General features: G+C 35.5%; 2 protein-coding genes across 2 annotated transcripts; one reads left to right on the top strand and one right to left on the bottom strand.

The window, feature by feature from the left end:
* Nucleotides 1-4,206: 4,206 nt before the first annotated feature.
* Nucleotides 4,207-8,255, bottom strand: LOC147064602 (uncharacterized). The gene is made up of 2 exons (XM_085957563.1): nt 7,982-8,255; nt 4,207-6,872 (listed from the first exon to the last, which is right to left on the bottom strand). Exon 2 carries the CDS (start codon nt 6,865-6,867, stop codon nt 4,618-4,620), a length of 2,250 nt encoding a protein of 749 aa, XP_085813689.1. The 5' UTR covers nt 6,868-6,872; nt 7,982-8,255; the 3' UTR covers nt 4,207-4,617.
* Nucleotides 8,256-10,431: 2,176 nt separating this feature from the next.
* LOC147064601 (7SK snRNA methylphosphate capping enzyme-like) lies at nt 10,432-23,273 on the top strand. Its single transcript, XM_085957783.1, has 5 exons — nt 10,432-11,981; nt 16,301-16,491; nt 16,600-17,075; nt 20,370-20,588; nt 20,760-23,273. Exons 1-5 carry the CDS (start codon nt 10,801-10,803, stop codon nt 21,618-21,620), a joined length of 2,928 nt encoding a protein of 975 aa, XP_085813909.1. The 5' UTR covers nt 10,432-10,800; the 3' UTR covers nt 21,621-23,273.
* The last annotated feature ends 1,479 nt before the right edge of the window (nt 23,274-24,752 follow it).

The following is a 24,752-nucleotide window of genomic DNA, read 5'->3' as shown; positions in this document are numbered from 1 at the left end:
CGCATGCATTATACATTTACTATTAAAAAATAAACAATGAGAATAAATACAAAATAGTTTTATTTGAAGTAGGTAGTGTTCACATGGACAGTAAATCGTAGGGCGTTCATACCGAATAGTGAATTTTTCAGTTTCCACAATTTCCTGAGCTGATGTTCAATGAAATGGCATCATAAAAATACACTATTGTGGTACTCGGAGAATATTATCTAAATTCTAATTAAAATCTAAAATAAATTTTGACTCCAGTAGAAAACAACAATCATTAATTTATTTTTCTCTATGCGAATTGCTCTGCCTACGAGAGGAATTTAGCGAAAAATACAAAACTTGCGATATTAGGCTGGCCGCAATCAATATGTATCTACAAAAATTAAAGTGAAGCTTCAATATTGTGACGGAAACAAAATTGAATTTGATATAAATAAAAAGGGTTTGAAGTTATACATATTTTTTACAAAAATCGATGTTTTTTCAAATAAATATAAAATAGGTACATTAAAACTATGGATTATTCAAAAATATTTTTTGCTGCATAAGACGAATCTTGAATTAAATTTTAATGATAAACAAAATCATAAAATAACATAATAAAATGGAATCCTTTGGAAAATTCGGTCATTTTGATTTAAAAAATATTTTTCTATCTAATATTTGAAGATGTGTGATTAATTAAAACTCTTAAAATGTAAATAATCAATAAATTGCCTCAAATTAAATTCCAAGCCATGTATTTTTCCAGTAGGTGCCTCTGGTAGGCTTAAGACATGAGCACTTTAACGTTTCCATAAATCAGAAGTCATGTTATTTCAGATTCATCTTCTTATGAAAATTTTTATTTATTGAAAGATGATTCATACTATTGACATTCTCCAAAGAATACTCCAATTGACATAAGGTGGTGCATCGGTACTGACACTGTGTTCTTTGAGCAATTTAAATCTAATCTAGCATGGATACGTCACATTGTTCGATGTGATGAATCGAGAACTCCACATAGGATATATGAAGGAATTCCAGCAGACACTCGGCCGCTAGCCGCTCTCGGAGATGGTCGGGTGGTCAACATCATGAAGGAAAGAAAATGTTGCCGATTGAATTTTTTTTCCACTGAACCAATAGGTTATGATTCAGTTTAAACCTATACCTGCAGCGTAGCAAAAAGTCAACATGATTATCGAGCCACAGAACTGATAAGATCCAATCTTAAATAAATATGTATCAAGAGCATATTAAACATTCATTAGAGCATGGTTTCCCAAACTATGGGTCGCGAGCCAATATTGAGTGGGCCCTCGCCACTGTATACATGAATTAAAAAAAATAGGAAGTGATAAATAAGATATAGATAGATAGATAACTCATTGATTTATCAGAAGATACGTCACTGAAAAATAGTTTCAATCGTAAACAGTTAACGAAATTCTGGCTCTCAGTTGCTGATAATTATCCTTGCCTGTTCGATGAAGCTATGAAAGTCCTCCTCCTCTTTACTACCTCATATCTATGTGAGGTCGTATTTTCGGCTATGGTTAACATTAAAACTGAATACCGAAATTAATTGGATATATCAAACTCACTGCGATTAAAAGTAACTAAAGTTGAAGTTGATGCTAACTGTAATGAAGAAAAATAAGAAACAAATACATCCTTCCCATTGAAATAACTTTGTAAAAAAACCTTGCAGGTGTAGGTATTTAAATAATATTTTTTTTATTTAAGTTGTGTTTCTTATTTCAACAGTCTTTCATTCATATTGGTAATACTTATAAAAAATATTTTTTTTATTTCAATTAGAACAAATACGACAGCATTAAGTAGTTCCACGACTCGCCACTAGGGAATCTGAGCATTACCAATATTTATGCCCTCTTTTCTGTAAGACAGCTAAGAGGTGGGTCCCAAGATTGGAAATTTTTGTTAGATGGGTCGGAGCCCAGTCAACTTTGGGAACCACTGCATTAGAGAATAATGTCAGACGCATTCTGCAGTTTTTTGGACATACCGGCTGGACAACCTGGAAAGACTGGCGGTTTTGGGCAGCCTCAAGGGAAGGCGAAGCAGTGGAAGAGCCTCGGCGCACTACAGCAACCGAGTGAAGGAGCTGACTGGGGCCACCGTTCATTCTGCCCTGAGAGAAGTGGAAGATCGAAAGGGATGAAGTCTTGGTCGCTCAAAGGATGGCAAAATTCAAAGGCGGTCACGATCCTCAGCCATGAGGGTATGACCGGGAAGAGAGAGAGAGAGAAAAAAGCTTGTTGAGCTAACTGCTAAATTAATATAATATATAGTGTACTGAAATAAAATTCATTTAAGAGTGCAAGTTTATTGCACAGATTGTCTGCAATCGGCTGCAGTCAACATTAGTGAAGAAATTATAATTATTGGAAGTTGTTTGGGCATTGTTTTCTAAATATGCAAAAGCCATACATAGACTGTGATGTGATGTATACATCGACAAAAATTCCGAACTGCTGTTATAGTAACCATATTCACATGAACATTATAATATGTATCACTATGACGAGAAGGGTCAAAATGACGACACCCAAAAATCTATTGCTTGAAAGATTTATTTGACACACACACACCCATTTTATTAAATAAAAGGTTTATAATACACAGTGTTTAATAACTAGCTACCTACTACGTAGTAAAATTACATTATATACTATAAAAAACAATAAATTAGATTCTATCTATGCAGTTAACTATCTGGGATTTGTATCCTATTATTAAAATTTCAAGGAATATTTTTCAATTCACCCCACACCGAGAATTAAAAAATAAACTTTCTCAGACAATGTAAGCATTAAATTTATCTTCAGATACTATTGTCTACTACAATACACTCAGTAATCCGCTGTTATTTTTACTAGTTGAAAGCACAAAATCAAGCTCTATAATTCGCCGGTATTCGTTTGTCAAATTCAATAGTTCGTTGCGTACAAGTATACAACGCATATGAGACGGGTATATTTTGGAAATTTCTCCTTCGTAAAACGTACGTTCATCGCGAAGAAAGTAATGCACCAGGGAGGAAAGTGCCCAAGGACCGCATCACAATTATGCCGTGCTCCAATGCAACCGGGACACACAAACTGAAGCTTTTGGTCATAGGGAAAGCCAGGAATCCTGAGCCATTCAAGAATAATTGCCTCACTGAACAGCTGGTTGTGTCAAGTGATTTACTGTTTATTATTTAGTTAAGGGCGATGCTTATACCAACAGAATACCAGCAGAGGCACCTAGCGGAAAAATACGAAGCTTGCAATTTGAGACATTTTTTTGATAATTTACAATTTCAACTGTATTAATTAATAAATAAAATTATCAAAAAAATGTCTCAAATTGCAAGCTTCGTATTTTTCCGCTAGGTGCCTCTGTAGGTACAACCCTCCCCCTTAAAACCAGAAGAGCAATTTCTAACCAAATTTATAAAAATTAAAAATGCACTGTGTTAGCTTCCTACTTATTTTACAAACTCAAATTTTTCAAGTCATTAATATCTACATTACTAAGCTAATTGATTGAAAATTTGAGGCTGTCAATTTATAAAAATTCTCTATTAAACAAAAATGTAGGTATAATTGAAATTTAACCCACCAAATATTTTAAACGGCAAATATTTTTTGATAACATTATTTCGATAGTTTCGCCCACAGACGCCATATATCCAGTTTTGCATGCATTTTGAGAAAATGAAATCTGAAAGATTCGAAATGATTAAAAATTGAAGGCGAAATTGACATTTATAATGCATGTATCAAAATATTATATCCTACCTACTTGGACGTACAGTATCATCATCATCTACATGTTTTACATACGACGTGGACGGGTGTTTTGTATAGAACTCAATTTATGTAAAAATTGGATTTACAATATCTGTGCATTGACTCTTGTACATAATTGCTTCCTGAAAACGTGTACGAATGTTGAATTTACAAAAGTAGAGCAATGTAAAAAAAAAGCATCTAAAAGTGTACTTTAAAATATTTATTTATCAATGGGTATAATAAAGTTAACGAGGTAACGTATTAGCAATCTGGTGTTGACTTTATAAACTTATCAAGAAATAGTTCAATACCACCTATATTTCTTAATTTTACGTATTTGAGGTCATAGGGAGCGGAGGAGGAACGACTACATGAAAACGCAGTTTTTGCACTATCAACAATAATTCAAATTTTAAGAAATGTACGAAATTGCGAATTGTACGAAAGTCGAGGGCCACCTGTATTTTCTGATACTAACATGAAAATTGCAACCGAAAATAATTTTAAAAAGAACCATCAGTCCTCAATAGTGACTTTTTACGAAGAATGGTTTTTACCCATTTTCCCAACCCATTGGGTTCTTTCTGTATATCAAACACGTATGCGAACCTGTATTCCTATTATGTTATACTCCATACGGTACAGTAATACACTATACAACGGCAAGGCTTCTTAGAGATAAGCATTCTGGCAATACTCCACCACGGGGTATAAATATTTCACGATAAATTATTGAAAAACATAACTCTTGTTACAAAAAACCGTACCACATGATGCACTATAATTATTATATCCATCACATTTACCAACAAGATAGAGAGAGGTAGACTATAAATTATTATACAGTTGAAATATTTTTTTTGGATACACCATTTCTGCAGCTATTAACTTTTGCTGCAAATCTCAACGAATTCAGGGTCTCTTGATAACATTCATCCAGTTGAGCAATATTAACTAACATCAATGTCTTTGAATTGCCGCCCAGACTGGGCATCAACAAATGAGTGAGTTTGGAATTCCTGTAAGGCACGTGGTTTTGCTTCGACTGCAGAGCTAAGATGACCTTGGACAGTTCTGACAGAGATTTGTTAATTGATTTGGTTTCATCCATACGCTGAGATGTTTTTGCACTCTCTGATCCGGCCAAATCCACCAGGTTGAGACTGCTTGTGTACTTTTCTTTTCGCTTCTCGTTGAGTGCAAAAATTTTAATTTTCGTAACCGAATGAGATCTGGAACTCCTCTCGTTGCAAAATGTAGCCGCAGTTTGCCTGTTTTTTTGTGACGTCAACAACAGCTTCATGAGATCATTGGAATTATTGACGCATTCTTCTTTTAAATTCGACACATAAACGTCTGTTCCTTTGCTGTCGGCCATCTTGATCAAATGTTCTTCTTGATCTTTCTTAGAGTCCAGCAGGTCGTATATATTTTCATTGTATATTTCCAAAAATGATGCTTTGATCGTAAAGTCCCAACCAATTTTTTTAAGGTCCAAAAGACTATGAAATATCATATCGATGGCGCGTGGGATTATACCCATACAGGTTGAGTCCATGCTTCCTTCCATTGTGTACGTTTTACCAGACCCAGTTTGGCCGTAAGCGAAAATACATACATTATAGCCGTCTAATGCTGAATGAATCAATCCAGACACTTCCGCAAAAATGTCAGTTTGAAGAGAGTTCTGCGGGAATACTCCGTCAAATGTAAAATTGTGTTTGAAATTTTGTTTTTTTGTCAATCCAGAAGCAATATTTAACGGTGTTTTATCGATCTCCATTGTACATGAATCCATAATGTCGACTTTCAATGTAGGCTTTAAATTTTCTTCAGATAATGATGGGCGTATACGACAGAATACTCGAATGTGACCTTTTAAATCTTGTATATTATTTCGCAATGACTTCTGATTTTCATGCATGCATTGTATGGTTTTTTCCAAGTCAGCATTTTTTTGATCCAAGTTGTTTATTTGTTTTAAATATTCTTCATTTTTTAACTCCAAGAGTTCTTTAAATTTGTTGAGTTCAATGATCTCGGTCGTGTCCGATATTATTTTTTTATGGTTTTTATCAAGAACATTATTTAGTTCTTCACATTTTTGTTTATTAACATTCAACAACACAGTCGTTTGCTCGCATTCATTTTTTTTTTCATCAAATCTATTTTGAATATACAGTTTATCAGATTCACACTTCAAATATTTCTCTGTCATGTCTGCATTTTCTTGCTTTAAATTGGATATCAAAACTGTATTTTCTTCATTTTTTTGGTCGATAATCTTCTGACGCGTTTTTAAAAATGTAACTTCACTGGATAACGACAGCAACTTTACTTGAGTATCTTCCACAATGGCGCTCAATTGAGAACATTTCTCGATTTCTTTTTGGAAAGCTTCTTTCAAAGTGCTGCATTCACCTGATTTACTCAGCAGCTGTTGACTTGCTTCACTTAATTTTGTCGTTAATACTAAATTGGCTTCATTTGCTGAAGATATTTTGATATTAAGATCTTCGATAGTCTTCCTTTGTTCCAAAGATATAGTTTTGTGAGATTCACAACTAATACATAATTCGTCACATTGAATTCTTAATTTATCATTTTCTTCTGAAAGCTTCTCAACATCTACGGTCTTGCTGGTAATTGTCAAAGTCAAAGACTCAAGCGCTGTCTTTGTGGTTTTCTGCTCACTGACGCATGCATCGTATTTATCTTTAAGCTCGTTATATTCAGCATTTAAGTAATCATGTTTTTCAGACAGATCACTAAAATTCGCCTTGTAATCATATGGGGGTATTTTAATTTTGGTGTTTATCGGCTTGGCAGCCAATTTCATTTGTTTATTTGGCAAATGTTGGCCAGCGGGAGCGGTTCTCTTGATGCCAGATTCACTTTTGACCAAATTATTAATCTTATCTCCCGCATTGCGCTTAACAGAATTTATTTCGCATAATGGTTTAATAGTTCGCGGCGCTGGGGTCTTTATTTCAGCATTTTTTTGATTCAGCACTTCGAGAGACACCGAAGGAGTCAGCCTGGTCTGTTTCGGATTTGGAGTAACAAAGGATCTCGGAATTCTACTCATTTTAGCTGTAAAAAGAAAAATTAACTTATTATTTTTTTTTTCAATATTAGGGAGTCGGTTAATAAATGGTATGTTTTAATGCAACAAAGTGTGGGAGCCTCAGGATCGAATTCCGGGTTTAATAAAATCAAATGTTTTTTTACATGTATTTAGAGCCAGAGCGTGGTCCTAATAGGTTGGGCAAGTGACTAACATCCATTACATGTAAAACAAAAATCTATTACGAAACCTCTTCACAAGGTGGCCAAGATCCACATCAGCTTGTAGAGCCAATTGACAAAAAACACTTCAATGAAAGTTTACTATAGTGTATAAAAAAGATAGATCAGGAACTTCATAATAGGATTATGTATCTCTAGGTCTACGATATGAAGATCATACTATTTAATATTTTACAATGATTGGTTGTAAAGCCATCTGTCAACCCATTTGGACTCATTCCCTGGATTTAAAAAAAATATAAGAGTTGTATGAAATTTCACTGGCCAGTGTGACTCGCACCTGTGACCCACCATCTACAATCACATATTATTAACAGAAGAAAAAGGGCTCTGAGAGTGATGAGTAAGTCATTGTTCAATAGAGCCAGAAAAGGGTACCTATAAGCCAAGGATGTTAAACTTCTTCTACTCGGAGCCTCCTATGATTTCCCTGTCAAATTCTCTTAAGTTGAAGTATGACGTAAGTGCCACTTCGTATGCAAAATAATTTATGCATAAATACCGTTATATTAAAATTATTGGTCCCATGCTGTCACTTTATCACAGCATAATATAGTTGTGGGTAAATCATTCCACAGTGGCACCATAGGCGATTCGCAGGTGCATTGGCATTATTTGCTACAATTCCTGTTTTAATGCTAGCTATCAATACCACTAAAACTGAAAATCTTCCGTACCCGTGGTACCATTGTAGTGATTTACACAGAGACATACAACTGTTACTTCTGTATTAAAGCATTACCAGCCATCAAAAAACAAGACTTCAAGGCATCTAACACATAACATCTACGCTATGGAGTACTCAGTAATGTAACTTTATCGCAAAAACTTAGTGGAATGAATGAATATATGTATATTAAATAACACATCATAAAATATTTTTTGAATCTCACCTAGTTTTCAAACGATCATGTAAGTATTTCCAACTGTCAGTGTTTCAAATTAAAAGTTCATTTTAAATAACTACCCATTCAACCCTGAGCATTAAATCACTGGAAAATATATTTGAACACTTTCATTATATTTATAAAATACTCTAAAGCTTTGCAACAGATGTAATAAAATAGCCGAGATTCACAGAATATAAAAATGAACGTTACGCCTGAAACTTGTAAACATAAATTTTCATTCGAATCTGTTGGCAGTGTTGCCAGTTGCCACCTTTTTGTCACCGTTGACCGTATGCCGGTACGCGGTCCATCGGCATAAAAAAATAGAAAGCATCGTCATTCTGTCAAAAATGTATAAGTTTTTTTCTCACAAATAAAATTAACGGAGAATTTGAGAAATTCCGAGGCCTTTTTTTATTTAGGTACTACCTCAGTGTTGCCATCTTTTTATATGCTGATTATAGTACAAAGGCGTAAAAAATATAGTATTTCGGAAAAATATATAGTACAGGAACATTTTTCGTCTCGAATCCTTTAAAATTATAGTATTTTGGTATATTTGGCGTAAAATTATAGTATTTTACATTTTTCGCGGAAACATAATTATAGTATTGTACTATAATTATAGTACGGTTGGCATCACTGTACTACCTACATCTTCTGACCACGAAAACATTCCGGCGAATTCAAGAAATTCCATTATAAATCAAAGTGAAGGACTATCTTTACCTTTTTCAAGCAACTTTTATTCTCGGTTCACCAAAATATTCTTCTAATAAATTATGAAATTATGGTAATAAAGCCGCGTTGACACGGTCCAAGTACACTTGGACCGAGAGTCATTCAAGTACACTCGTATGAGACATATTCATACTAATAAATTCTTATCCAAGCTAGCTTGGATGAGTAGAACGCGGTCTAAGTAGGTAGCGTGGGTAGGACTGATAGGAGTAATTTGTATGAAGATGTCCCGTACGAGTACGCTTGGATGGCGCTCGATCCAAGTACACTTGGACCGAGTGCTATCCAAGTGACAGCTTCATACTAATTATTCCTATCCAAGCTACATGGACTGCGTTCTACTCATCCAAGTTAGCTTGGATAGGAATAATTAATATGAAGCCGTCATTTGGATGGCACTCGGTCCAAGTGTACTTGGATCATACTTGGACCGTGTCAACGCGGCTTTATTAACTACTTACCTACTTTGCACCAATAAAATTTACAGTATGAAATTTGAGTTACCTACCTACTTTTGGCGTATTTTTTTAATGTCGAAATTAAATCCTTAATGCGCCAAGTAGGTCAAAATGGACTTTTATGGTATTTTCAGAGCATAAGTATGGACATTCCTTAAACGATGTAGATAATCTATTTACAGTAGCGCATCAAATCAAGTGGAGGGCAAAATTTCGGGCCCCGAATACAAGTTAGAAAAAAAAGTTTTATGCACGGAAACTCATTAATTTATTAAGTACCATAAAATATAACAAAGGTAATAGAAATATAATAAAAAAAAACATATTTTTAAATAAACTTTCGTCTCACTTTACTTATATTTTGAAAATTCGTCAATTATTTTGGCAGTGTCAATTCGGTTTAAAATTTCTTGCTCTATATAATATATACAAAATGACCATACTATTTAATCTTTCTTCTCCCATAGTAGGTACTTCTCAAATATTTTTTACACGCTTTATAACAGAAAACGATCTTTCACTTGACGCATTAAATAATGGGAGTGTTAAAAAAAAATTAATAATATTTCTATATTTGGTAATGTGCAACACATTTCTTTGGCGGCTCGATAGATGTATGGTGTGGTTTTAATAGTGTCATTGTTTTCTTTAAGAAATATTATAAAATGGTCAAATAATTATTCATCTTCAAAAGTAGGTACAAACATCAATGTCCCTTTGTAAATATCCATCAACTTTTTTATCGCGTTCTTTTTCTTTCCATTGATAGATTCCAATCAAAAAATATTCTAAATCTTCTTTAGTAGTAAATTCATGTCCGACTTCTTTGTTTTCATCAAAAATCATTTTTTCTTTTTTGTTGTATGTTATGTCATATTATTGTAATATTAAAAGTTCAGAAAATATGTTCCCACCACCCTGGTTCTCACTATCTAGGTAGGTACATATAGGTAGCTAGTTAAAGTCAAAACTCTAGGTAGGTCTTGTAGGTAATGAATTATTATGTACTATTTTCCAAATAGATTTTACTTTGATTGTATGGCAAATGGGTTCAATAATCAGTATGCTGAAATAAATCAGTTATTACATAATATAATAATATGACATTGCTTCTCCCGTTGGATGGATGACGGTGCTCAAGTCCAAGTATACCGACAAGTCGTTCATACCGAATAGTAAATGTTTATTATTGTCTATGACTTAATAAGCAAAGCAAAAAGCAACTCTACTTCAGTTTCAGTAGTTTATGATACTTGTGTTTGCAGGCGGTGCGTTTGTCCGTCGTGCGACGTATAAATCGTGGTCATTGAATATTCTGCAGTCAGGATTCTGATTGATTTCATATTAGACGATTCTAGATTTGGTTGACGTAAAGTCGCTTTGATATAGTTGTATGATCGTTTCTTTTATTCAAGTATCTATAAAAAATAATGTCGTGATAGAATCTGATAGATGTGTTGTGTTATTAGTGTGATGTGCCCAGATGAGTACGCTTGCGCGGCGCGCAATTTGAACTTATTTAGAATGTCATTAGATATTGACAACAATGGGATGTAATTAATTTTTTGAAACATTGTCGTCAATTTATTCATGTAGATATATCGGTTATAGTCAGTTGTCAAAATGGAAGAAAAACATAGTGATGGGACCGCCAAAGACGAGAAATCTAAGCTGGAAGAAAGTTTATGCAATGTAAGTGAAACTTCAGTCACATTAACGGAGGACGATTCGTACTCTAAAATGACCGAAGATGAGGATATTGTTAATACTACCGACTCGGTCAAGGATCAATCGCAATCCTCTGATTCTAAAAATACAAAGAAATTCAAAAAGTCTAAACAAAACTGGAAAAATCGTTTTGGAAAGCAAAAACAAAAAGGAATTACGGTGCAGGATGTACCGGAAAATAACTTAAACCGGCGACCTTTTCATTCAATATACAAATTTAGGGCGGGCAGAAAGAGAACTCAAAGTTTTCCAGCGACGTCTAAGTTTTTCCTGCCTTACAAGAGGCCACGAAAAGAAGTCATCATTCCGCCGACGAAGTTTCTACTCGGCGGCAACATCTCGGACCCGTTGAATCTGAATAGTCTTCAGGACGAAGACATAAACAGAGCCATGAACGCGGTGACACCGAAGTCGTCTCCGCTGCCGACGCCTCCCCGCCATAAAGCCAAAATTGAGGTCATAATACCTCCCGACATCAGAGATCCTCTGAATCTGCTGAACCCTTTAGACAACGAGGAGTATGAAAAACAACTAGAGCCGAAGAAGCCTCGCAGACCTAGGCAGAGACGAGGCAAGTACAAACGTCGATCGTCAGAGTGCAGCACCAACGTTCCAAGCGGCAGTCCAACGCAAGCATCGCCCGTCAAAGAGGAATCTTCAGCCCCCACAGACGTCGTTGCTGCAGAAGCCGAGCAAATTCCCAGCGCAGAACCATCCACCAGTGCCGTGATCAAAGATCTCAAACTCGATTTATCTAATGTTAGAGTTTACAAGCGAACTAATAGTGAATCCGAAGGATCTCAGAAAGGAAAAGACTGCAAAAAGTTTAAGAGAATGGACTCATTGGACAAAATAGTGAGCCCCGTCATTCCTCAGCCCGGTGCGTGGATGAGAGTCCACACACGGGGAGGCGGTCACGCCGCCAAAGGGATCGGGAGAGGAGGCTATCAGGGCAAACCCCGTCCTCCTCTACCCAGGAATAGTTTCTTGCCAAGTGATACTGTACCTGTCAATTCAGTACCGTTGCCTAAGTTTAGATCTCAAGATGCCAGATATCAATATGGAAATTATGATAGGTAAGGAGTTTAACTATTATGGATGACTTAATGAAACATATTACTTACCTTTATTTCTAGCTGACATCAGGATCTCTACAAATAATTGTTTTAATGTACAGGCTTATCTTATCAATAATTTAACTATTTTTTATTCAACGAATAATTCATAAGGCTTAAGATTGTAACATTCTTTATTGAACATACATAATTTGTAAACACAGTTATGAAACACTGCAATATTAAAAAAAATCGTTTTTATTAAGTTGGGTGCAGGTGACAAAATTGATAAAGCACCATTTGGTTTGTGAGGTCAATTCGGCTCCATATTTTCTTCAAGATTTCTTTCCATAGAAGTAGACGCAATGCCAGAAGAATATGTCCTTCCTGTACCTACTAATGTTTCTAGGTTTTTTCAAATTATGTATGTAAAAACTTTTACTTTAGCAGGCATAACTTTGAAAAGAAATCTATAGATGGCTTGGCCCATCAACTAGACATCGCAAGCTATGTAGAATTTAACTCTATATATAGTGGCGTAACTTCGAAAAGAGATCCATAGATGGCGCTGCCCATTGACTGGATATCACAAGCACTATGTAGACGAATTAGGATGTAACTCTATGTTAACTCCGTAATTGGTATCCCTTAGAGATTTTTCCCAGATCTCTCACAGCCATTCAGTTTAGTCTGATTAGCTCTGACCCTTTTGATCGCACAGGTCCTCTATTTTGAGACTAAGCACCTTACACTATTGAGATTCGTTTCTTGTGGTATCTAGTTTCCAAATGTAATACCTATCTGAACTGAACTAATCCTTTGGCAAGTTCATTGTTCAAAGTTTGTAGATGATCTCTCGCAGGTCCTCTATTTTGAGACTAAGCACCTTATACTATCGAGATTCGTTTCTAGTGATGAGTGTGGTATCTATTTTTCAAATGTGATAACTACCTAACCTGAACCAATCCTTTGGCAAGTTCATCTGGTTATTTGGTCGAGCGAGTCATCTTATCTTGTTAATCTATCTTCGTGTACCATTTGAAGTATTCTCTGTTATTGTTGATTAATCTCTGTGAACTCGAAATAAATACTAAAACCGAAGTGTTTCTATTTTATAAAGACTATAACATATTATAACAGGTGTCCAACGTGGCCCCAAAGTATTGTTATTGTTATAAATAAAAACTTTCTTATACTACTTAATTATTATTGGATAATAATTGCTTTACTGCACTGAATCGGATAAAATTGTAAATAAAGCAATGAAAGACATACTTAGTAAATCTTTCCTTCCATATAATATTTAGTACTGCTTTTCTCTAACAAATAACTAGACACTGTCAACAAAATTTTTATTTTATGGATTAACAAATAAACACCATTAATTTCATTGATAAGATTATAAAATTGTAGTATCTGATAATATGTAAATAAAACTGAATAGTACAATGAAACGCTCAACACAATCAAAATTATATTCATAATTTTATGCTATGCAAAGATGCCACCTTTAAAAAAACCGAATTTCAAACATTTTAAGGAACGACCACCCTGTACAGGTCAAAAATCTAAAATTTGGGGTATCTTTGGAAACTAATGCTGAACAATCTGAAGACTGTAGGAATGATTATTCCATATATTTTTTCATTCTAGAAATCAACATTAAAATGATCATTGTTTTAAATAATTGAGAATAACCCCATGTTAGATGTCCATGGTTAAGTATAGCACCTTTTAAAATTATTCTTTCATCAATGTGTATTTTACTTTTAATATTATTAATATTTAACATTATATACTGAAATATATTTGTCTAACAGTCCCATGATGGCCGAGCGGTTTACGCGTTGGGTTATAATGTCCCATTATATCCCGTATGGGTCCCAGGTTCGAATCCTGGGGCTGGCAAATACGCATATTTTTTTCAATCTGTGTTTGGAGTCAGAGTAAGGCCAGCAAGTGGCTAACATCCATTTCTCAAAACAAAAAACAAAATGTGTTAATATAAACCTTCACTGTGTGGAGGCCCATATTATTATGATCCTATTGGAATCGGACATGGTCAAAGAATATTTGCCAAACTTTCCATTGAACTTTGCAATTCAATATAGTTATTCTCAATTTAAAATGATGTTGCTTACAATAATACCCTTTACTTAATGGTATTACTTAATATATTTTATGTGATCATGGCATGTTAAGAGAGGGCATAATAATAGCATAATTCTATAGATTGTTCAGACTACTAAATATACCCCAAATTCTTAATTTTCAACCTTTACAGAGTATGTGGGCCATTAATGTTCATATTTAGTGCATTATTACAAGGACCAAAAGATCATGGCCGGGATCACATACTTAGCACATTTTCATTTTTAGTTTAGTATTTAAAAAGACCAAAAACTGCCATCATAAAACTACTATAAAAACAAATGCACCAAACATGAAAGATCTGTTTTAGTAAAGTATTTTTGTAGGAAATATTATAATCCCATATTTAAAATAAAATGTTTCAGTTAGGCTACTAGGCCTATCAACTACTTACGCTCGTAAGGTATACGGTTCATAACTTTGCACTTTTTCCTACACTGATACGCCTCTGCCTGATTACCCCGCATAAAATTAGATCAAATGATATTCACTTTGTATTAATATGTGTAGTAATAAATAAATAAATAAATATATGATTTATATAGATTAAAAAAGCCAAATACTATAATATTATGGACCGCGTACAGTGACTAAAAGGTGGCAACACTGGGAGTAGGTTTGAATGAAAAATTTATGTTTACAAAATTTCAGGCCTAATGTTCATTTTGTTCTGTATTCTGTGAAGCTCGGCTATTTTATTACATCTGTTTCAAAGCATTAGATAATTTTATAAGTATAATGAAAGTGTTCAAATATATTTTCCAGTGATTTAATGCTCAATAAAAAATATAGTCACCCTGGAGCCGAAGTGCAAGGTTATGAAGAATATATTACTCCACTAATTATATTAGTTCACAATACGTACCATACTTACTTTAAGCTCAAAGATAATATATTATTTAAATTGTAAAAGGTACATATCTAGGTAAAATAAATTTAAAAAATTTGAATGTAATATTTTGTTTATGGAAATGTGTTTTCATGAATAAGGGGGGGCTTTTTGGTTTTTGCACAGGGGAGGCCGAGTCCCTTGGGGCGGGCCTGTATATAGTGTAAAAGATTGCTGCTGTTGCATCTCAGTCATGATCTTTTTAACCATTTATACCGATTAAAAGTTCATCAATTTAGCCCCACGGTGGTGTAGTTGGTAGACCTCTAGTCTCTGAAGAAGCAGGTGCGGATTCGAATCACACATTGGGCGAAGAATTCTATCTAGTTTTTTGTGCCTGTTTGATCCAGAGGTAGGACCCAATGGCAATGTCTAGCAACCATTTCTTGTGAAGGCTCATAATATGGGCATAACATATTATTATGTTCTGCTTATGAGTGAAAATTGTTATTTATTTTAATTTTAAAAACTAAGTATGTAGGTATACCATAACAATACGAGAATGAATTGATGTACATGCTTAATTGCTTTGACAGATTTCATAATTTCACATTTTACAAATTTGGAAGAATAAAGAACGAAGAAAGAAAATAAATTTGAACTGAAATGACAACGAACAAAACAAACGAAAATAGCATCACTGTCAATTCACATTATGCACTGAAAAAATGGTTATCGATTAAATTATTTGCACATGATTAATAGGGAATAATTTGGAAAGCATGACAAAGATTATTGGAAGGTTTTAGAAGAAATTTTGGCCATTTGGATGACTTCATTTATTATTAAATTATGTTAATGATACTTTTACGTACGTCGTACGCATGCTATTTTCCTTGGATAGGGATGCAACTTTAAAGAAACTCTTTTTCTGTTATTTTATGTAAGAACATTCCTAAATTTATAGATGAAAGCATAACGTTCTTAATATGTAATCAACCAGAATTTACATATTTAAGTATAGATCCTTGATGGGCTGGGCTTCCCACCTAATTTTAGATAATTATGGAAGCTTGTGTCTATAATCTGTATTTTTCTATAGCTCTACTGAACTAATAAAGCAAATGGGTGTAAATGATAATTTTTCTTGTTATTGCTTTCAATATTATATTGTTATGGATAAAAGGCAGAAGTAGATTGTGAAACGCAAGAGTTGGAGATTAAAGATGTAGGTAGCCTGTGGCCCCGTCGTGTCGCGGGTGTCTAAGCTAGGCTGCAAGGGCTGGCCGGCGAGGTGGCAATAGACCAAGTGTGATGATAAATCTATATCAAGCTATTAATGTCAAATTTCTTGTTACAGGTATTACGGCTATAGAAATTTGGACACTATGATGGACATCAGACTCAAAGTATTTGGATTGAACCGCCATTTGTTTAATAATAAAGACGTCTTAGATATTGGGTGCAACGTTGGTCACATTTCTATCGCCATTGCCAGAGATTTTGGAGCAAAATCTGTTACCGGCATAGATATCGACAATATTTTAATTGGTAAGTATTCAACTAATATTTGTTCCCTATAAAGTATACAAAAATTTTATTAACGGATTTTAAGATTACGTACTTTTTATTAATTCTACCTATCTTTTAAATTTGTAGCTAGAGCGAGGAAAAATGTGTGCAATTTTGTAATCGTACCCCCATTCGGCCATTCTCCACCTACTCAAACACCCTTGGGTAATCCAGAACAGTCGACATCACAGCTGGAGCTCGGTTCGTGTGATAAAAATATCAGCGTTGACAGCAGCGCATCTGATGTTACCAAGAATGAGAAAGACCTATCGAGCAGAAATACGGCCATTGTCGAAAAATCCGATCCTGTAGCACCCGATGATTCCGTCAGGATGGAAAGTAATCTGGACCGATCGGATTCCATAGATAATCCGCAACTATCCATCAACAGGGGCAGGGCTCGGGTCAAGAGAAATAGGCGCTCGCATAACAGGCAAGGTCAAGATGCGCCCAAATGCTATTTTCCTGTTTCTTGTCCCATTCTTTATGGACCTCTCGAAGTTACTGGATTTCCTTTGGAAACCAGTTGTTCCAGTTTCCCCCAAAACATAGCATTTCAACAGGTAAATATTGTTCTCTAATCTAATCTATTTATTATGTTAGGCATTGTTTTTTTTATTGACTACAATCACAGATTCATTAAATTAAGGATCACCAACACGTTGACCCACTATTCTAATTTTGATCGCTTGCAGAAAGATTTTTTTTTTTTTAAATATTAAAGAAATATTTCTTCAGAAAGAGTTACACTGGTTAGTTAAATGTTTGAAAAACGATTATCACTTTCATCTTCAATATTACTATGCAAAATACAAAAAACATTGCAATACCGCGGAAGAGCCAAATTTTTCCTGCATTCTTTTAAACGTGACGAGATGTGTTGATTGGTGCAATAAAATTGCAGAATCAACCAATAGTTTTTTTGTGAACCACTTAAATCAATAACGCATATGAATTATGTATATAAAAACACACCACATTCCTGTGAGGTTCAATAGTTTTGCCATGAAACAAGACATAATCGGAGGGGCACCAGGTGAGAGAAAACGATGCAGTAGAATAGGCTTGATCTAAGTACAGCCGACCATAATAACCGTAACATTAATGGCATTAGCGATGCCAAATTTCTGTGCACGAAGAGAAATCTTATCGACTCATATTCATGGTTAAATAATTCCACTCACTATAAATAAAATCACGTATAAACCATACTGCTATGGTGGCCAAACTGTGGCGCATGGGATGATTGCGCCTACTTATTCTTTTGAAGTAGCCGCCATAACTGAATCCGTCTTCATATTTTCAACACCTGAGTGCTCTCAGTTCAAGTCATACAGCCTTCTTACTCATCAGTTTGTCCCATTTTTTTGACAGCTTATAAATGTAGGATGTGAACAGTGTGTGTGTGTGTATGAATGAGAGAGAGAGAGAGCGTGAGTGAGACGTGGTATGACTGTCAGTCCAGATGGTCAGTTCTGAGTGAGCCGTCGTGGCGTGAAGTTTTTGCGAGAGCGTTTTATTGAGTGTACTTTACTATTATTGAAAATTAAATTTGATGAGTTTTTCCAGATGAAAATGCTTCTGACATAATTAATTTTTGGCGTTCATTACCCTGTGAACATTTCCCAGAGCTAAGAAAATTTGCAAAAAGTTATATATGTCGCCTTGGATCGACATATATATGAGAACAAGCAATTTCATCCATGAAATTGATTAAAAGCAAAACAAGGTCGCGAATAACTGATTCAAATTTTAAGAATTCTCTGCTGCTCTCAGTAACAGATTTAACACCAATTTAAAGACTAGCGAAATCCAAACACTCAAAAGCTCTCTGTGCTCCATCCCGCCCAACACCTGAGTGCTCTCAGTTCAAGTCATACAGCCTTCTTACTCATCAGTTCGTCCCATTTTTTGACAGTTTACAATTGTAGGATTTGAACAGGGTGTGTGTGTATGAGAAAGGGAGAGAGAGCGTGAGTGAGACGCGGTATGACTGTCAGTTCAGACAAACATTGAAAGACTAGCGAAATCCAAACGCTCAAAAACTCTCAGTGCTCCATCCCACTCAGAGCTCTCTCTCTCTCTCATCACATCCAACAATTGTGGTCCAGAGTTATCTTCACCAAACGAGACTCTCCGGCAGCTGTACCACCATCAGCGGTGTCCACGACAGTGATCACTCTCTCGTCCAGGAGATCATTTCTGACTATTGTAGATTGGTGCTCCAATAAATATGTGTTTTTTGAACTGGCATAGATTAATTAATTTAATTGCGTGATTGAGTTATTCCTTTTCATCCCCTAAGCAAAGCAGATCCCCACCCCTATCCCTATTTTACAACTCCAACCGTGAACGTAAGAAGATAGAAAAGGTGCTTGAGTTGTATAGCGCATCTGAACTCGTCTGTAAAAAAATTGGCGCATGGTATGCAAAAGGTTGGCCACCCCTGCCATTCTGTGTACAAACCATATTTATTTTGAATTATGCAAAATTAATAGTGTTTTTTTTTATATCTATTGAACATTTTCATGCGTGGTATTGCACTTCCACTGACAACATTTTGTTTTATTCATTATCATCGAATAAATATATGAAATATGTATATCTAATAATCATGAAACTCATTGACATGGGGGGGGGGTTCCTAATTACTTTCTGTAGTAGGTGACACCAGTAGGTTACAAAAAATGTACACAAATCAAATCATTTTACTTGATGAACGTTGAATTAGTAGTTTTTAAACTTAGAACATGTGCGTTATTATAATATCACAATTGATATACTATAATCATGTTAAAAATAATCTTTTCTCAAATATAAATATCTATAGATCCATTAAAATATCAGAAGACATTGTTGCGAGGATAGGTTTTTTTGTCGTGGTTTATAAATTTTGTTTTTGAATGATGTAAGAACTCAATGGATAGGTCAAATGGCTATCAACTATTTCTCATAAAAGGTCTTTTAATATAACTTCCACTATCAGTGACGTTCCTAAGCGAAATGCCGCCGCTGGGCAGCGCCAAAATGCCGCTTCATTTATTATACAGTATTTTTATCATCCGTGCGCGTGTCGTTTCTGGTCACCAAGGACGTCGAAGGGCAAGGGAAGTAAACTAGACATCGCAAACCCGATAAAAAAATAAATTTCTCTTAAACCTTTTATGTTGATTAATACATTTTGTTTCCATAAATCATTATTAGAGGTGTAGAATTGCGACTTAAGGTGACGCATCAGTGAAACGGCAAATAATTTTCAACTGTAGGCGCGATGAAATTTTGGACTCGCTCGCATTCAGTGAGAGAACATCGAGCTAGAAACACGTCACTTTGCTTCGTGATGGCGACGGGCCAATTGATTATTAAATCATGTAAAGATGACTAAAAACATTACCCATTTACTTTAAAAAGAAAACATGTCGATGAATATATTATTATTGTTACTAATAGAACAATAAACAGAACATAAAATGGACTTATGTTGGATTTATATGACAAATAATATTTCGTTTGACAGGCGTCATTTGCACCCGCGACCCGCAATCCGCGCATCGCCTAGCAACGATCTTTTTAGACAGTGCCTCAACTGATGTACGGCCTTAACTGATCTTATTTAGTCCGGTGTCCGTAGTCCAGCATGTGAATCATGTTGTCTTAAAGATAGTTGGCTGTCCTTAAATAAAGGATTAGACGTTTATACAAAAAGTGATCTCAAAATAATATGATTTTTGCATTTGACTGTAGTTTACTCAGCTAAAACAGCTGCGAAAACGCTAATGCTTAAGTAGCCCGGTGCTTCAATGCATTTAAATATTATTCACATAAACTTTATTAAAAATGAATGTTTTCTGTTTTAGGCCAATTACATATTGAAAGATGAAAGTCTTTTGAACGCTGAACCGTATCAGTACGATTTGATAATGTGCTTGTCGGTCACCAAGTGGTTCCATCTGAACTGGGGAGATGTGGGACTGAAGCTTGCCTTCAAACGGATGTTTGCCCAATTGAGACCGGGTGGGAAACTCATTCTGGAAGCTCAGAGCTGGGCCAGCTACAAGAAGAAAAAGAAGTTAACGGTCAGTGTGCATTATATTATATTTGTTAATTTCACGTGCCTCTTTGGCGCCTGTCATTGTCGAACATTTAAAATAGTGCAAACAACTAAATACCTACTGTAAACAAATTTGATCAGCCATTCTTCAAGTCTCATAATTCTTAAAATTCAACTTAATTTTACCACTTTTCAGGAAACCATCTACCGAAATTTCACAACCATAGAGTTCTTCCCAAATAAATTCAGAGAGTACCTCCTGTCTCCGGAGGTAGGATTCAGCAAATGCTGCGTCTTGGGTGCGCCCCAGCACCTCAGCAAAGGATTCCGCCGACCCATCCTTCTCTTCATCAAGGGAGACTTCACCCCCAGCAAGGTGCGCTGGTCTGACACTTACGCCCCTTCCTCTCACCACCAGCCCGAGGCGGGAGTTGAAGGTCGTCCCAACAAGGTGTATGCTAACGTGGTCAGCCCTGCCAGCCGCAGGTGGAGTGGAAATAACACTCCACTGTACGGAGCGGCCACGCCTTACTCTGTTCGCCTCGAGAGTAACGCCGAGGAGTCTCCCTTCTATGACCCACGCAGTGACAGCTACCTGCCTTCCTATTCCTGCTCTGCACACCCTAAGACGGTGTACGCCAGCCTCAGCTCGCCGTTGAGTGACTACGGGGGCACTCCAGCACACTCTTCGGAGAGTGCCTGTCCGGCCGCGCGTGGAGGGGTGTATGCTGCCGCTGCGTCCCCCGCCTCCCCATTCCTCGAGCCCTCTCCGGGGAACTCGGCCACCCCCGGCCGGCCTTTCGCACCCTCCCCCTCGGCCGGAGGCGACGCCCAGTTGCGTAAACGGATAGTATACGCTAGCCTGCCACAGGGATCGCCCCGGGAAGAGAGCGGCACCGAGGGCCGGGCGGGACTCGGGCAGCCCGTCTACTCGCCGAGTGTAGCGGGCCCGTCACTCCGCGGCCACTCACCTTTGCACACGGGCTCTGCCCTCTCCCCCTTGCCCCTTTCGCTTCCAGAAGACACCGACGACAATCGACAGTTTCCGTCTGACTAGAGGCATCACTTTTGTGAAGACGATGATGGGAACTTGATAGTTATTCAAAACGTATTGAATTATGAAGTATAAAATTTGTGATATTCGATGAGTGTATATAATATATTATTATAATAAAATTTGTGTCGATCGGTAAATCCCGGCTACTGACAATGATTATTGCCGACCATTGAGCCTCTCGCTGTTGGGTGTTTTTATCATCAATCTTCATCGTGACGGACTCAGTAAACAAAAAAATATTCAGTAAACTTTATTCTGTTACTTTTCACTCTTTATTAAAAATATTTTTTCATTATTTTGTAAATAAAATTTAAAGGATACTTCTGTACCTTAATATTCTTTACCCTTTGATTTGCTTTGAGATTTTGCAATAGTTTGCTGATTTTTCAAAGAAATTAACACACAAATCTGCATTAAATGTTCATCAGTCCTGCTTTATAAATCTGAATGACTACCAAAAATACATATAAAATTCAGTTATCACCAATATTTTGTTTCATTCATTTTTTTTTTATAGTGAATGATTTAGCAAAAAACAGTTCATCAGTAACCGAAAGTTTGAATGGCATTTCTGGTTAAATTTCAGTCACTTAAAATGTGAAGGTGCAATACTTACCTCTAAGAATACGTTTAAAAATCAATCTGGCTTTCGGTTAAATAACTAACCATTTGTGCAAACTTTTTTTCATTCCGTGTACTTATAATAATATTATGTACTTTTTTCTTTGCATTTTGTACATCAATCATACTTCCAAAGCTCAACCTTTGATTTAAATAAACAAAATGAAATTTTACAGAACTGCTACTTATTAAATTTTCTTATTTTATTTTCATATGATATAGATAAATATTGTTAAACTGCTTTCTATTTGTTTATCATACTTATACAATAGCGAAATAGATGTAAAAGTATTAGTTTTAATTATATCTTCTGCACCAATACACTTACAATAATATGTAATTCTATTTGATTTAATACAAAACCTTTCACTTACATACCATCATAAAATAACTTTTATTTTAAAATTATATCCCACTAGTATTTTCTTTGTGTTTATCACATATTATGTATTCAGAAAGATATTGAAGAAAATCTTCATCTACAGAGATGTAGCCTAAACATCTGAAAATGAGGTTAAGGACCTCTAATTTTTATAATATGTATGTACTTTATACAGGGCTTTTTTAAAAAAAAAAAACAAAGGTGCCGGAACTCACTTCTTGCCAAACTTCGTACCTACTAAAGAAAATTATATTCAAATATCATTTAAAGCAACTATGCAAAGCAACCAAGCACAATTAGAGCAAATTTGTGATGTGCGTTTATCTCACTTATCTGGTCGATCCCCCAGGCTAGAGCCCTGTCAGTCCCCCCTTTGTCGGGGACATGGTGATTTCCAAAGTTCAGTCCAATTCTCGTCTGGCAAATCGTCTCGTTTCTTTCATTAGTGTTAAGTTGAGTCTATGGCCGAATGTCTTCTACTGAGTAACCACTGATCAACGTATTTTGAAGCAAAGTGTCAAAAGTGTTCAGACGAGTTTGATGAACAAAAGTGCCGAAACTGTTTTGGTCTTCAACGAAGCTCTTATTGTGGTACCTAATAATTAGATTCATTTGAATGCGATAGTTTTTCAGGGTCTTTTCATATCATTCATATCAGAAAACATTAAAAATACTGTGAAAAAAAGTACCGGAACGCCGTTCCACCGCGTTACATGACAAAAAAAGCCCTGTTTATATATAATATTTTTTTGCAAGCAACAATCACACATACATTAAACTGATTAAACTGTAACTTGCTTTAGTGATTTATATAAAGAAACTACTGAAAGCTCCATCCAAATGAAGATTCAATGTCTTTCCAAGTATCAATGATTTTTTCATAATGATTTTGAAAATAATGATATTTATGTCGACAAAATTAAAGTGCTCGTAAACGACCCTCTTTATACAAGTTTACCACAGATCAGTATGGTAGGTATATTGAATTTGGTTATAAATCCATTGCAATAAGAGTGCATATTGTCGTTGGAACTATAAAATTCATGAAACTCCAAAAACGCTACTTTACAGGAGAGACATGGTTTCATATACAAATATATGGTTATGAAGTTAAAACATCCATGATTTAACAATGTTACAATTTTTTTGGAATCACATTATTTCCTAGACGGAAAGATATTAACGGCCACTAGATGGCATTCAAAGTCAATTTTCGATTAAAACGGAGATACACATTTTTCTAGTTTCAATGACGATATGGCTAATCCACAGTTTGATGTCTGACCTATTCTGCTAACTTGTACTGTTAAATATTTTAATTTCATATGCAAAGCTGTGTCTGAAGTGTCGATGACATTGAGCTACTTTACAAGCCGCTAGTCGGCGAGTTTAAAAGCGGGTGAGTCAGCTAGTGCGATTGTGATGATGACACAGAAAACTTTCCACTCGCTCAGAAGCCAACAAGCTAGCGAGTTGAAACCGTCATTTTTGGAACTATTTGATAGGACGTTTTGAGTAGTTCGTTTTTTAACTGGCAGGTTCGCCACTATCGCTCTACTGCGCAGACTGGCCCACGTGTCAGCGAGTAAAGTAGCCCGGCTTTCAACTTTTCTCGGTAAATTGTTTACAATCTGCTTGTTAGCTAGTTCGATGATGACACTGGGCGAGTTTACAGGCAGATTGTGAACTCGCCGGTTTGTAGCTTGTATAGCTCAATGTCATCGAGCCTTAAGTATAATCAGTCTGAGAATTAAAGGAGTACAAGTAATATAATTAAAAAAATAGTTTGGAGCAGTTTTTACATCACCACATAGCAGTGGCGAAGGGTGGAGGTAGGCTGTTAAGATTTCACACAAATAGTGCATATTAATTTTTGTCAGTCAAACGTATTTGTTTTCATTGAACCAAAACTACTACAATGTGTAGATAGTTTTTGTTAGTTTTTAAAATTCAATTCAACCCTCCCTACCCAAGTCATAATAGATAATAGTCATAAAATATCAACATTATGCCATTAAACTATACATAATTTTATAGATAGAAGAATGTTTTTTTATCGATTATGGTTTGCTGTATGCAAAGTTTAATGAATTTTAAAAAACTAACTGACCATATTTAATATGTATTCG

The sequence above is a fragment of the Rhyacophila brunnea genome, unplaced genomic scaffold (assembly GCF_057557595.1).
Source record: "Rhyacophila brunnea isolate RB1 unplaced genomic scaffold, BYU_Rbru_1.0 scaffold_7, whole genome shotgun sequence".
In the NCBI taxonomy this organism is placed as follows: Eukaryota; Metazoa; Arthropoda; class Insecta; order Trichoptera; family Rhyacophilidae; genus Rhyacophila; species Rhyacophila brunnea.
This window is presented reverse-complemented; position numbering and strand designations above follow the sequence as displayed.

What these genes read in the sequence shown, in the direction of transcription:
- LOC147064601 (XM_085957783.1), top strand. Translation starts at nt 10,801, where the DNA reads ATGGAAGAAAAACATAGTGATGGGACCGCCAAAGACGAGAAATCTAAG. An exon ending in TATCGACAATATTTTAATTG is followed by an intron (nt 16,492 to 16,599) that starts GTAAGTATTCAA and finishes TTAAATTTGTAG; the next exon opens with CTAGAGCGAGGAAAAATGTG. An exon ending in AAAACATAGCATTTCAACAG is followed by an intron (nt 17,076 to 20,369) that starts GTAAATATTGTT and finishes TTTCTGTTTTAG; the next exon opens with GCCAATTACATATTGAAAGA.
- LOC147064602 (XM_085957563.1), bottom strand. Translation starts at nt 6,867, where the DNA reads ATGAGTAGAATTCCGAGATCCTTTGTTACTCCAAATCCGAAACAGACC.